Source organism: Canis aureus, chromosome 19 (genome assembly GCF_053574225.1).
Source record: "Canis aureus isolate CA01 chromosome 19, VMU_Caureus_v.1.0, whole genome shotgun sequence".
Lineage (NCBI taxonomy): Eukaryota > Metazoa > Chordata > Mammalia > Carnivora > Canidae > Canis > Canis aureus.
In genome coordinates, this window is record NC_135629.1 from 47,280,380 (window position 1) to 47,292,225 (window position 11,846).

An 11,846-nucleotide genomic window follows, 5' to 3' on the forward strand; every position below is an offset into this window, starting at 1 on the left:
TATTTCACTCTGCCTTGTGTTGTCAAGGTTCACCACATCATAGGATGTCTCAGTGCTTTATTCATTTTTATGGCTGAGTAATACTCTGCGGTATGGCTGGACCACATTTGGTTCATCTGTTCATCCCTTGATGAATATTTGAGTTTTTCAACTTTTTAGCTATTGCAAATGATATTGCTCTGAACTTTCATGTGCAAGTCATAATGACATATGACTTCACTTCTGTTTTGTCTATTACCTAGGAGTGGAATTGCCAGACCGTATAGTAACTCTATGTTTAACCTTTAGAGGATCTGCTGGACTGTTTTCCAAAGTGGCTGCACCATTTTACCTTTTTTTTTTTTTTTTACCATTTTACATTCTAATCTATAATGCATAGGGGTTCCTGTTTCTCCATATCCTAACACTTATTTCCTATTTTTTATTTTAGCCTTCCTAGTAGGTATAGAGTGGTATCTCATTGCCCCCAATGCTCTCTTTTTTTTTTTTTTTTTTTTTTTTTAAAGATTTTATTTATTTGAGAGAGAGAGGGAGCATGAGCTGGGGGAGAGGCAGAGGGAGAAGTAGACTCCCCTTGGATCAGGGAGCCTGATATAAGGCTCAATCCCGGGACCCTGGGATCATGACCTGAACTGAAGGCAGATGCTTAGCTGGAGGAGCCACGCAGGGGCCCCACATTTTATCATTTTAGCTCTTATATTTAGATCTTTGATCTTTTTTTCAGTTAATTTTTGTGTATGGTGTGAGGTAGGGATCCTACTTCATTCTTTGCATGTGGAGATCCAGTTGTCCCAGCATCATTTGTTGAAAAAACTGTTCTTTCTCCACTAAATGGTCTTGGCACCCCTGTTGGATAGCACTTGGCCATCGATGTGTGGCTTTATTTCTGGACTCTCAATTTTACCTCACTGATCTACCTCCATTTCTGCTTATGACAGTACCATACTGTCTTAGTGACTGTAGCTTCTTAGAGGCATACCTCATTTTATTGTATTTCACTTGATTGTGCTTTGCAGATACTGCATGGGTTTTTTTGTTTGTTTTACAAATTGAAGGTTGGTGGCAACCCTGTGTCAAGCAAATTTATCAGCACCATTTTCCCAGTAGCATTTGCTTACTTTGTGTATCTCTGTCCCATTTTGGTATTTTTTGCAGTCTTTCAGACTTATTCATTATTGTTATATTTGTTATGGTGATCTGTGATCAGAGATTATGACTCACTGAAAGCTCAGATGATGGGGGGCAATTTTTAGCAATAAAGCATTTTTTAGTTAAGGTGCGTATGTTTATTTTTAGACATAATGCTATCGTATACTTAATAGATTGCCGCATAATATTAACATAACTTTTATATGTACTAGGAAACTAAAAAATTCATTTGGCTTGCTTTTTTGTGATGTTTGCCTTATTACAATATATCTGGAGTATGTCTGTTGTAAATTTTGAAATTGAAAAGTATGAGTTCTCTAACTTTTTTTCTTCTTTTTCAAGATTGTTTTGACTATTCTGAATCCCTTGCATTTCCTTATGAATTTTGGCATCAGCTTGTCAGATACTGCACAGAAGGCAGCTGGGGATTCTGGTTGGGTTTGAATTGAGTCTGTAGGTTGTCTGGGTTATTTCTGTGTTCTCTTTGCATAAACATCTCCCCCTTTCTGACCCCAGCTCCTATCCTAACCATGGGGGTCTTTGTCCCTGTGGGGCTCTTTGATTCTTCCCTCTTCATTACAGAATGAGGCCAAGATTCCTTGATGTCCCAGGCTGCTGGCCACCTGGTGTCCCAGGCTACCACACTGGGCCTGACCCTCCTCCCTGCTTCGTCTCCTCCTCCTCCTTTGTTACTTGTTCTTCCCTCAGATGTGGCAAACCCATGTCCTGGACACCCTACCACCAGTCTCTTCTCTTCCCCAAACTTGTCAGACTGAGAGTCAGCTTCTTGAATTAAAGGGCAGGGAGACTGGGGAGCAGAGAATCCAACTTCCCAGAATAACTCAGAGGTGTATTTTGGCTGTCTAGAGAGGAGAGAGCCATGACATTTTTGTCCTCGAGGTAGAGGGGAGACCCTGTGCCTGCTTTGGGTTTTTTTCCTAAAATGGCACCAGCAACGCACAGCCCAGGCCAGCCCTGGGGGTTGGTCTCACCATCCCTATCTTTCTGTACCCCCAAAGGTCCCCTCAAGTCTTTCCTCTGCTTTGGTTCCCATGGCCACCATCTCACCTAGGCCCAGGTCCTCTCCTGCTCCCTTCATCAGCCCCCTCGGCTTCCATCTTCTCTGCCCCATCCATTCATTATTTTAAGTTTAGTTATAAGACGTTTGATAAGACGTTTGCCTGGTTGGAAACCGAAAGGCTAGACGCTTTCCGCTGTTTCCTTCGGCCCCTCAGAGATACAGTCCGTTAGCTATCATGAGGCCTTCCAGGAAGGTCATGTGCATGTTTAAGGGGAGAGATCTGTGCATATTCTTTCCTTCCTGTTTGCACGAATGCCACAATACAACATACACATGCATTCTGCCTTGTGCGTCATTTGCTTCACATTGTACCTCAGAATATGAGGTACAGCTTCCCTTAGAGTAACCTTTCCCTAAGGTTAACCAGGCCTGCCTGGTAGAAATTTACATTGCTTACAGGTTTTGCTGCATGTTGTCGCATGTGCCATACATCTCTAAGATGCTTCTCCTAGAGTTCTCATAATAAGATCCAAGGGTACCGGCATGTTTCCCCTTGATAGATGCTGCCAATTTGGAGGAGTGTTAGCAGTAAGAATTGTCATGTCCCAGGCCCATACTTGAACTTCCTGCAATGGCTTCCCTCCCCAGAAGCAAGTGTGGTCTCTTTGGTGTGGCCCTGCTTCCTTTGGCTCAAACTAGAGCCCAACATCCCCTTCCCCACCTTGGGGGCCCCCTTGCAGCTCCCCACCGCCGGGTTCCTTTCCTCCTGGCTCTTCACTTGGTTGCTGCCTGCTTGCCCTTTGGGTCCATCCTAAGTGGTGCTTCTCTGGGGGTTCCCTCTGTCCATGGAGCATCAGTCCAGTCTCCCTGTGTGCACCCTGGGTCCACCCAACAGCACCCATGCATCCTTTTGGTTCCATTCCTCCCAGTTTGTGTTTGGGTAATGCCTCTCCTCTCCCCACCCCTGACCACATGTCACTGGACAGCTCTTCTTGCTGGGACCCAACCACATTCCTGGCCCCTGGCCTTTCTTAGGCCATCAGTATGTATTTACCAAGGAACTTAGTGAGAGATCAAGCCACAGCCACCGAGCCAAGATGCACACATTTACAACAGGTGTGTGCAGGATGCCTGTCGAGCAGACTGGGGACAGGGGGCAGTTTTATAGGATGTCCTGGGGGCTCCAGCCCAGGCTGAGACCATGTTATCTTGGATGTGCCCCAGTCACCTCAGTCTCAAGTAAATCGATGCAACTCTTCCCTAGGAATTACAAAATGATTTAGACCGGGAAACAAGCAGTTTGCAAGAACTAGAAGCTCAGAAACAGGACGCCCAAGACCGCCTTGACGAAATGGATCAGCAGAAGGCCAAACTCCGAGACATGCTGAGCGATGTCAGGCAGAAGTGCCAGGATGAGACCCAGATGGTGAGTCTCATACCCAGCACTGCAAGGGGGCTTCCTGTGGGCTTCTTTGAGCTCACAATGACCTTGAAACATAAGGCTGAAATATTCTCCTGGTTTAATAGAGTTGCTGGACATACAATTTGAGAAAGCAACCAAACATTTGTGGCCTGACCTCAGTCTCTCCCACTGAGCCATATGGTGAATGGCCTTAATCCCTACTAACCTGTGTGTGTGTGGACACCTCACCCTGGCCCCTGACTCACAGCACAGCAGGGCCAGCACACCCCTCTGCCCACTTTGGTGTCTTCACTGCTTGTTACAGACTGGGGGCTGCAGCCTCAGCAGATTGTAAAGCCCTTATGTCCCCTCTGAGACCTTGTACGGAGATGTTTAGCCCCTGGGAGACAGACATTGCCTTTGCTTATCCCTGGTCTCATTTTTCCTTATCCCAGATTGACTTTCTGTCAGTTACATGGGCATGAGCATGTTTGCCTTGTTTTTCTCTGTTTTGCAAGTGGAGAGAGAGCCCTAGAAGGAAGCCAGGTGCCTGGCCATCAGAATGGTATCTGCCACTGAGTTAGCTCATTCCAACAATGTGAATTAAGACTTCTCCCTCGGGGAGCCTGGGTGGCTCAGTTGGTTGAGCATCCAACTCTCGGTTTCGGCTCAGGTCATGATCTTGGGGCTGTGAGACCGAGCCCCACATCAGGCTCTGTGCTCAGCCTGGAGTCTACTTATCCCTCTCCGTCTGCTCTCTGCCACCCCCCCACCCCCCCACACACACACCAATTGCATGCATTCTCTCTCTTTCTCTCTCTCTCTCTCTCAAATAAATTAGATCACTAAAAAAGAAAAAAAAAAAAAAGAATTCTCCCTGAATCATATTTTATCTCATTTCAGATTTCCTCGTTGAAGACCCAAATCCAGTCTCAGGAATCTGACCTCAAGTCCCAGGAAGATGACCTGAACCGGGCTAAATCTGAGCTGACCCGATTGCAACAGGAAGAAACCCAGCTGGAGCAGAGCATTCAGGCTGGGAAAGTTCAACTGGAAACAATCATCAAGTCCCTGAAATCAACGCAAGACGAAATCAACCAGGTATCTTGCTAAGGGTGGGTCCCTGCCTCTGCTAGTGGTGGCTGGGAGTGGTTGCAAGTGGAGTAGCTGCTGTGAATGGTCACGTTGGTATGTGACCAGCCTGCTCCAAGGCCACTTGTTTCCTTTGGTGTCACCCACTTCATTTACATTAAGTTCTCTTCTTAGAAACTATTATTCTGGCCTGGAGGGTAAGAACCCAGCAGTGTCCTCCAGCGTCATGCTAACTGTGGCCCCAGTGGCAATTTGCTTTGCCTCGCCGTTCTTCCACTTCCCCTCCTGAGTGCATGTCATTTTGGGGGAATGGACAGGATCTGCATGAGGACTTTAATGGCTCCTTTGGAGAGAGTCTTGGGTGCAGAAATTCCTTTACCAATATGGTTCTCAGACAAGCAGGAGGGACAGAGTCCAAGATCTGTTCTAGCACCTCTCTATCCGCATGCAATTTGAGGACTGGCACATTGAGGAGGCCCCACTGTATGAAGAGCATCACCCCATGGCAGGTCCTTTTCCAGTTCTTCAAGCTGTCTGGGCACTCCACCCTTCTCCTGCTCTGGTGTGAAGGGCTAAGGCCTGCAGCAGCTGCTCATTAGCAGAGAGAGGGCTCCTTTCCTGCTCCCCTGGATATAATGGCCCCTTGGTGTCCCATTTCCAGAGTGGGGGCGATGCTCACCTTTGGCAATGTCAGAATGGCTAGTCATGCTTCCTCTCTTGACTGGCTTAATCTCTTGCCCTTTTTTTCCAGGTTACAGACAAAAATTGACCACAAACATGTCAGATATTTCATACCCTGTATTGTGTTTCATTCTTAAGTAATAGGTATAGAATTCTCTTAGATTTTTTAACTCCAAGGAGTAAGAATTTGTACAGTGTAAATAGGAACCGAGAAATGAGTGTGTGTTAGTAATAATAATGGTGATATTTGCTGGTGCCTATTAACACCCCCCCTGCCAGATATTGCAGGAGGTGTTTTACCCAGCATTTGTGGTGGTCCTTTTTGGAGAAGAGCTAATAGAGGTTTGGTCACCAGTCAGAGATCCCACCATGTGGATAAGACAAGATACATTTCTGGATCTATCTGACTTTATGGATTGTCTTTGGCCTCACATCCCTCTCTGGGGTAAGGTGGGCAAACAGGATGATAAAAACCCCATAAAGGAAAATGTCAGCTTTTGTCAGGAACAGATTGTGAATCTTGATCTTACCAGTTTCAGTTCGTTAAGAATTGGCAAACGTTTGTTTGAACATGGGCCTCCCTCAGGAGCCAAGGATACCAAAAGGCCTCGTGGAGCAGTGAGAAGGACTTCGTTCTGGTTTACAAGTGGTCTCGATTCTTGTAAACTCTGCGGGTAATTCAGTTACCCACGTGAATCACTTGGGGTCGGGGAAAAAAATGTCTTGCCTGACACTTTTCCCCTAAACCCCGTGTGATGTCAGCAATCTTTGTTGTGTAGGCAAGAAGCAAGCTTTCCCAGCTGCAAGAAAGCCACCAGGAAGCCCACAGGACCCTGGAGCAGTACGACGAGGCACTCGACGGGGCCCACGGTGCCAGCCTGACTAACTTAGCCGACCTGAGCGAGGGCGTCTCTCTGGCAGAGAGGGGCGGTTTTGGAGCTATGGTAAAGGTTGAATAAACGTATTCCAGTCCTGGAATTAGGGCCACGTTGAGGTCAGAGAGTGCCCTGCCTGCTGGATCCGGCACTTGCCAGCCTTGATTCTATCCAAATGCAGGGTGTTTCTTGTTCTTGCTGCTGCTTTGTGTGTTCCCATGGGCTCTGCAGCCCAGGGTATATGGTTGTATGCCACCCTCGCTTCCGAGACAGAGTGAAGGATGGGCCTGAATCCTCTGTAAAACCGGTTTTTAAAGGCCGTTGTCTCTGGTAGGCCAACCACCCAAATTTGGAGGGCTTCCCAGACTTAACAAAAATTGAATCATGCTCTCACACATTGTGAAGCCCTATACCCTACTAGCTGGGGAGACCAAGTGTCTGTGTGTGTGTGTGTGTGTGTCTATGTGTCTGTGTTCCCACAGGGACAATCTTGAAAACCAAATGTATTGCTAAAGGTCAAGAAAAGCGACAGCCGTTTTGAGGCACTCCTGTTTGGCCTATGCACTGCCCTCTCTCTCTTGCAATTCTTATGCTGAAGACCTCAGCACTTTCTGACCCTAGGGGCCCTGGTCAAGGCCCAAGGGGCTGTTGGCCACCTACGTTTCTGTGGACTGTAGGGCTGCTGGCATCCAGCCAGTGTTACTTTCTCCTTGGTTTGTCACATTCCCTTGTTCCTGCCAGAGCCTCCTCTCACAGCCCTGAGCCCAGCATTTCCACTTTAGTCTGGCTGATGAGAGCATCTTGTGTCCCTCAGGGACCAGTGGGATGCAGTTGGTCTCTTTGGTTTGTTTGTGCTCTGCTTCCAAAACCTTTCACTGCTCCCCCTGCGCTGCTGTCCGGCCCCCGTCCAGGAATCCTCTGAGCCTGCCTTTTCTGCTCCTGACCCTGTTGGCTTCACAGATTCCTTTTCCTTCCTTCCTGTAATAATACAGCTCCTTGCTCTCTCAACTAGACACTTAGCTCTTCCTGTTCACTTCTTGATGTGTTTCTTTCCTCAGTAGCTGAGTACTCAGTCCCGGGAATTTATGGGGGAGCTTACACCTCCTTCCCTGAATAGTTTACAAGATGCTGTTGCTGCTCTCATCTGTGTCCTGTCTCTGGCTCTTGCTGCTTCCTTCTGCTGTTCCCAGATTCCTTTTTCTCGTGGAGTTGTAAACAGGTGAATTCCATACCCACCCTTGGGCCCATGTCAACTTGATTGTCCAAATGTAGACGACCAACATCCACTCTTCGTTAAACGCGTGAGGCAGAATTGCCTGCTTGGCTGTCTGACTGTCTCCTGTCCTGGTGTGTGCATTTCAGCTGCTTTCACTTTTCCCATCTGGCGTTGGTCCCCTTGCACAGCTTTGGGCTTGTCCTGTTTCATCTTAGTTCATGGGACATCTCACTCTCAGACCCTTCTGCAGATTCGAATAAGATCGGGTTCCTTGGATGAAAAGTTGGCAGCGAAGTGGCAGTTCACAAGTGGCCAGTGATTTCTCTCCTCCCCCCGAAACTCCCAGATTTTTAATCTTTCCTGATTTTCATTCATCTTGTAAGCGGGGCAGAGTTTACATGATAGTCCATTCGTCCTGGAATGTCAGCGTCAGATATGTTACATAGAAACTTGCAACTGGTGTCTGAGAGAAAAACTATTATTTATCTTGTTGTACAAATACAGTTTTTAAAGCACTTTTTGGTTTGTTTCCTTTTCTTAATAAATACTTTGAAGAGGGCTTTTTGCTTTACTCTTGAATATTTCAAGACTGCTTCAGAGAGCTGAGTTCTCTTCGAGGTGGGCAAAAGTGAGGGGTTTATTCCCCTGAGAATAGTGTAACCAAAGAGGTGCATCTAGAACTTTCTAAGGCTGGACAGTTCTACTAAAGTTATTAACTTCTGCATTAAGCTCATACCACATTATTTGGTCTAAGAGACGGAGAGTTCTTAAAGCCAAATTTTTTTTTTGTCTCTCATCTGATGATGAGAATGCTGGCCTCTTGCCCTTGAAGACAGCACCCAACCAACCTGTCTGGTAGAGAGAAGGTAATAAATCATCCCAGACTTATGCCTCACCAAGAACTCATCATGAAAGATTAGGTTGTCTTTTACATCCAGCCTCACTGGTGTGTTGGAGTCATACTTTTCTTGACTTTCGAGAGCTGATTCTTAAATAGGAATTTTGTAGCCTGATTGTTCAACCTTTGGTAACTTAGATTCAGCCACATTGGGAGTATTTACACCATGGGAACTAACAGAAGCTACCAATCAGCCCCCCCCCCCCCCCCCCAAAGAGCGGGTTCACCAGCACACCACTGCCCAGCCCCCACCTAAAGGGAAGGAAAGTCACAGAAACTCCTTTCAGAGTTATCACATCTGTTTCTTAAGTGCAGAACTTAAAACTGGTTACTGAACTCCATGTTCGAGTTTTACCTCTGCTAAGGAATCTTTAACCCTGGTGCTTGTCTGCTGTACTTGTGTCTCCCAAGTGGCACAGGTGGCTTAGTTCTCAATGATAAGTGCTCAGTGGATGGTAGAGTTTACAGCATCTCTGCACCAGGGGAAATCTAATTTTCTGCTCTGAATCTGTGAAATGGAATCACAACCACTGGTGGTTACCTCACATACATGTTGAATCCTACTGGGGTCTCTTTAGACTTCGCCTTTGAAGTGGGAGAGGAGGGTGCGTTTGCTGCCTTAGGTAAATAATTGCTCCTGAGTAAGATTGTAGACCTGACTTTCAGTTCAGGGGCTCGCAGCCAGAGCTCCTAGAATCACAGTCTTTCCCCTCTGCCATTGCCCACCATTATTTGGCAGGCTTCCAAGTGATGATTGAAAACATTAAAAATAACAAAAGCCTACCAACTTGTAAATTAATACTATTAAAAACTAAATAGAAGCTTCCAGTCTGAGACCAAGCTATCATTCCTAAATGCACACCTATATCCAGGTCATTATCTCTCTCTGTTCTTCTGGAACAGATACATCCCTTCCCCCATGGTACCTTGTGAGACATTGATTTTCCATCTTGGCCTCTCAGCTTCTTTAGTTTAGGACTTCTCCCTCATGTTTATCTGTGTCTGAGAGGCCCATCAGATGCTTGCTGGATGCATGCATCATGCACATGTTAGCACCATGATGTCCTTAACGAACCGCATGCTTCCTCCAGATGTGGTGCTTGTGCATATATGTACTTACTTGCATATATGTACCTCCTCCCTGTGGTTGGAGGCCACAGATGATCTTTCCCAGGTAAGAAAAATCATTTCATATTCATCAGAGGGCAGGGGTATTGGTTGTCCTTCTGAAGCCCGGGGCTTCCCAATGGCCCAGTGCCTCTGACAGCCACTCTGCCTTCCAAAGTCAACCAGTCCAGAGGGCTAGGAGCCTTGTCAGGAATCTTCATTTGGCACCTTTGACGTCATTGCCCTGTAACCATGGTCTGTATTTTCATGGAAGCCCTGGCTCTTTATTTGGCTTTGGAATAATGGATGTTTGCTAGCCTCACGGCTGCTGACACATCTGCCAGGTTCAATGAGGATGTTGTGCTATTTCATATCACAGTGAAACCTTCGTGTTTTCACTGAGGGTGTGTCTTTATTAACCAAAATATACTCACTGTTTCTGAACGAAGTACATTGTTTCTGTGTAGATGACCCCACTGTCCTACATTTGGGTCATTTTCCACTATAAAAATGTGCTCTTCAAAAGCAAATCTTTTTCTTCTGGTTTAAACACGCTTGTTTGTTTCTAGAAATAAGCCTTTTTTAAAAAAAAATGCAAAGTGTTGTATATGCTCTAGTAGTTCTAACTGCATAAGCAAGTCATTTCCTCCCAAGATGTAAATAGCCAGCATGTTTCTTGGTGTGGAAACAGCATTTTAAAAAATGCCCACATAGGTAGACATTCTATGAAAAAGATGATTGAGGGAGTCCACACTTTTGAACAAGGCCCATGCTGTTGTCGTTGGGTGGCTTGCTAGGTTTTCTTTTTGATATTTCCAAAACTACCACTTTTTTCTCTTCTTTTTTAATATTTTATTTAAATTCAATTTGCTGACATATAGTATAACACCCAGTGCTCATCCCATCAAGTACGTTCCTTAGTGCCCATCATCCAGTTACTCCATCCCCCCACACCCCTCCCCTTCTGCAACCCTTTCTTTGTTTCCCAGAGTCAGGAGTCTCTCATGGTTTGTCTTCCTCTCTAATTTTTCCCCACTCAGTTTTCTTAGTGATTTTTTTAAAAAAATTCTAATTGTGAGAAAATACACATAGAATTGATCATCTTAATCATGCCTAAGTATATTCACATTGTGCAACTAAGCTCCAGAATGTTTTCATATGCAATAGAGACTTAACTCCCTATTCTGCTCCCCCAGCCCCTGGCACCCACTGTTTTACTTTCTGTCTCTGTGAATTGGTCTCCTCTAGTGACCTCGTATAAAGTGACACTGTCACACAATATTTGTCTTTTTGTGACTGGCTTGTTTCACTCAGCATAGTGTCCTTAATAGTCAATAATATTCCCATATATACACACTACATCTGATATATCTGTCCACTGGCAGGTGGATGTTTGAGTTGCTTCCACTCAACTTTTAAATAAACTTATTTTGTGAGAGTGGTGGACTTACAGGAAAACACAAAGAAAGTCTCCACATGCCCCACACCCAGCTTCCCCTATCATTAACACCTTGTCCCTGTGAATGAACATATGTCACTGCGAATAAACTAGTGTCGACACGTCATTATGAACTGATGGCCACGGTTCTTCAATGATTTTTTAAATCATTCTCCGTAGGGTCCCACTGCTTGAAGCAGAAATACGCAAGTTGGGTAGGGAATTCTGTACTTTGCTTTAAATTTGAAATAATAAAATTCCTGTCCTGTCTCTTCACAAAATTATAGGATGATCCTTTCAAAAATAAAGCCTTGTTATTTAGCAACAATGCCCAAGAATTGCATCCGGATCCTTTCCAGGCCGAAGACCCCTTCAAATCCGACCCATTTAAAGGAGCTGATCCCTTCAAAGGTATCTCGCTTGGTGCCCACTTCATCTTTGGAGGGCTGTTTACTTTATGCCCTTTAGAACTATCTGATGACTCGAATGGTTGCAAGATAGCACCTCCTGGAATGTAGGAGGAAGTGAGTTCTTGGAGCCTCCTGGACTGCCTGTGTGTTTTGCCTCAGCCGGTTCACTACAAAGCTGAGGCATGGGCCTGTGGTGGGAAGAGTTGAGCTCCTGCTCCCAACAGAGGTGCCCACGTTCAGGGGCAGCTGGCTCTGCCCTTAACCTCTGTACGCTTTCGTACCTAGCCTCCAGTAGAGGTGGTAAGTTCTCCCTTGCTCTCCTGGCGGGATCAGGAAGGCAATCAGATGTAGTTGCAGTAATGAGACTACCCAGTGAAGGACAGATCCCCACTTAAGTCTAAGATTTTCATGGGACATGTTTACCCAGAGCCACACAGGAGTCAGGAATAACTAAGACTTCTAGAAACAAGTATTCCTCAGTGTCTCTGTTTTTTTTCAGAGCAAGGCACTATTTCCAGGAAAGCTACCTGTACGTTCCTGAGCTGGGAAGTGCTGGG

The 11,846-nt window shown here is 45.8% G+C and overlaps 1 protein-coding gene across 12 annotated transcripts in view; it reads left to right on the top strand.

Moving 5' to 3' along the window:
- EPS15L1 (epidermal growth factor receptor pathway substrate 15 like 1) overlaps positions 1–11,846 on the top strand; it is a 96,745-nt gene that overhangs the window by 51,522 nt on the left and 33,377 nt on the right. For 11 of the 12 annotated variants that reach the window (XM_077859528.1, XM_077859532.1, XM_077859526.1 and 8 more), the window contains 4 exons: positions 3,435–3,596; positions 4,476–4,673; positions 6,125–6,289; positions 11,167–11,290. In XM_077859528.1, coding sequence (XP_077715654.1) covers positions 3,435–3,596; positions 4,476–4,673; positions 6,125–6,289; positions 11,167–11,290 — 649 coding nt within the window. The remainder of the gene's footprint in view (positions 1–3,434; positions 3,597–4,475; positions 4,674–6,124; positions 6,290–11,166; positions 11,291–11,846) is intronic. The other variant, XM_077859530.1, reaches the window with a different exon arrangement.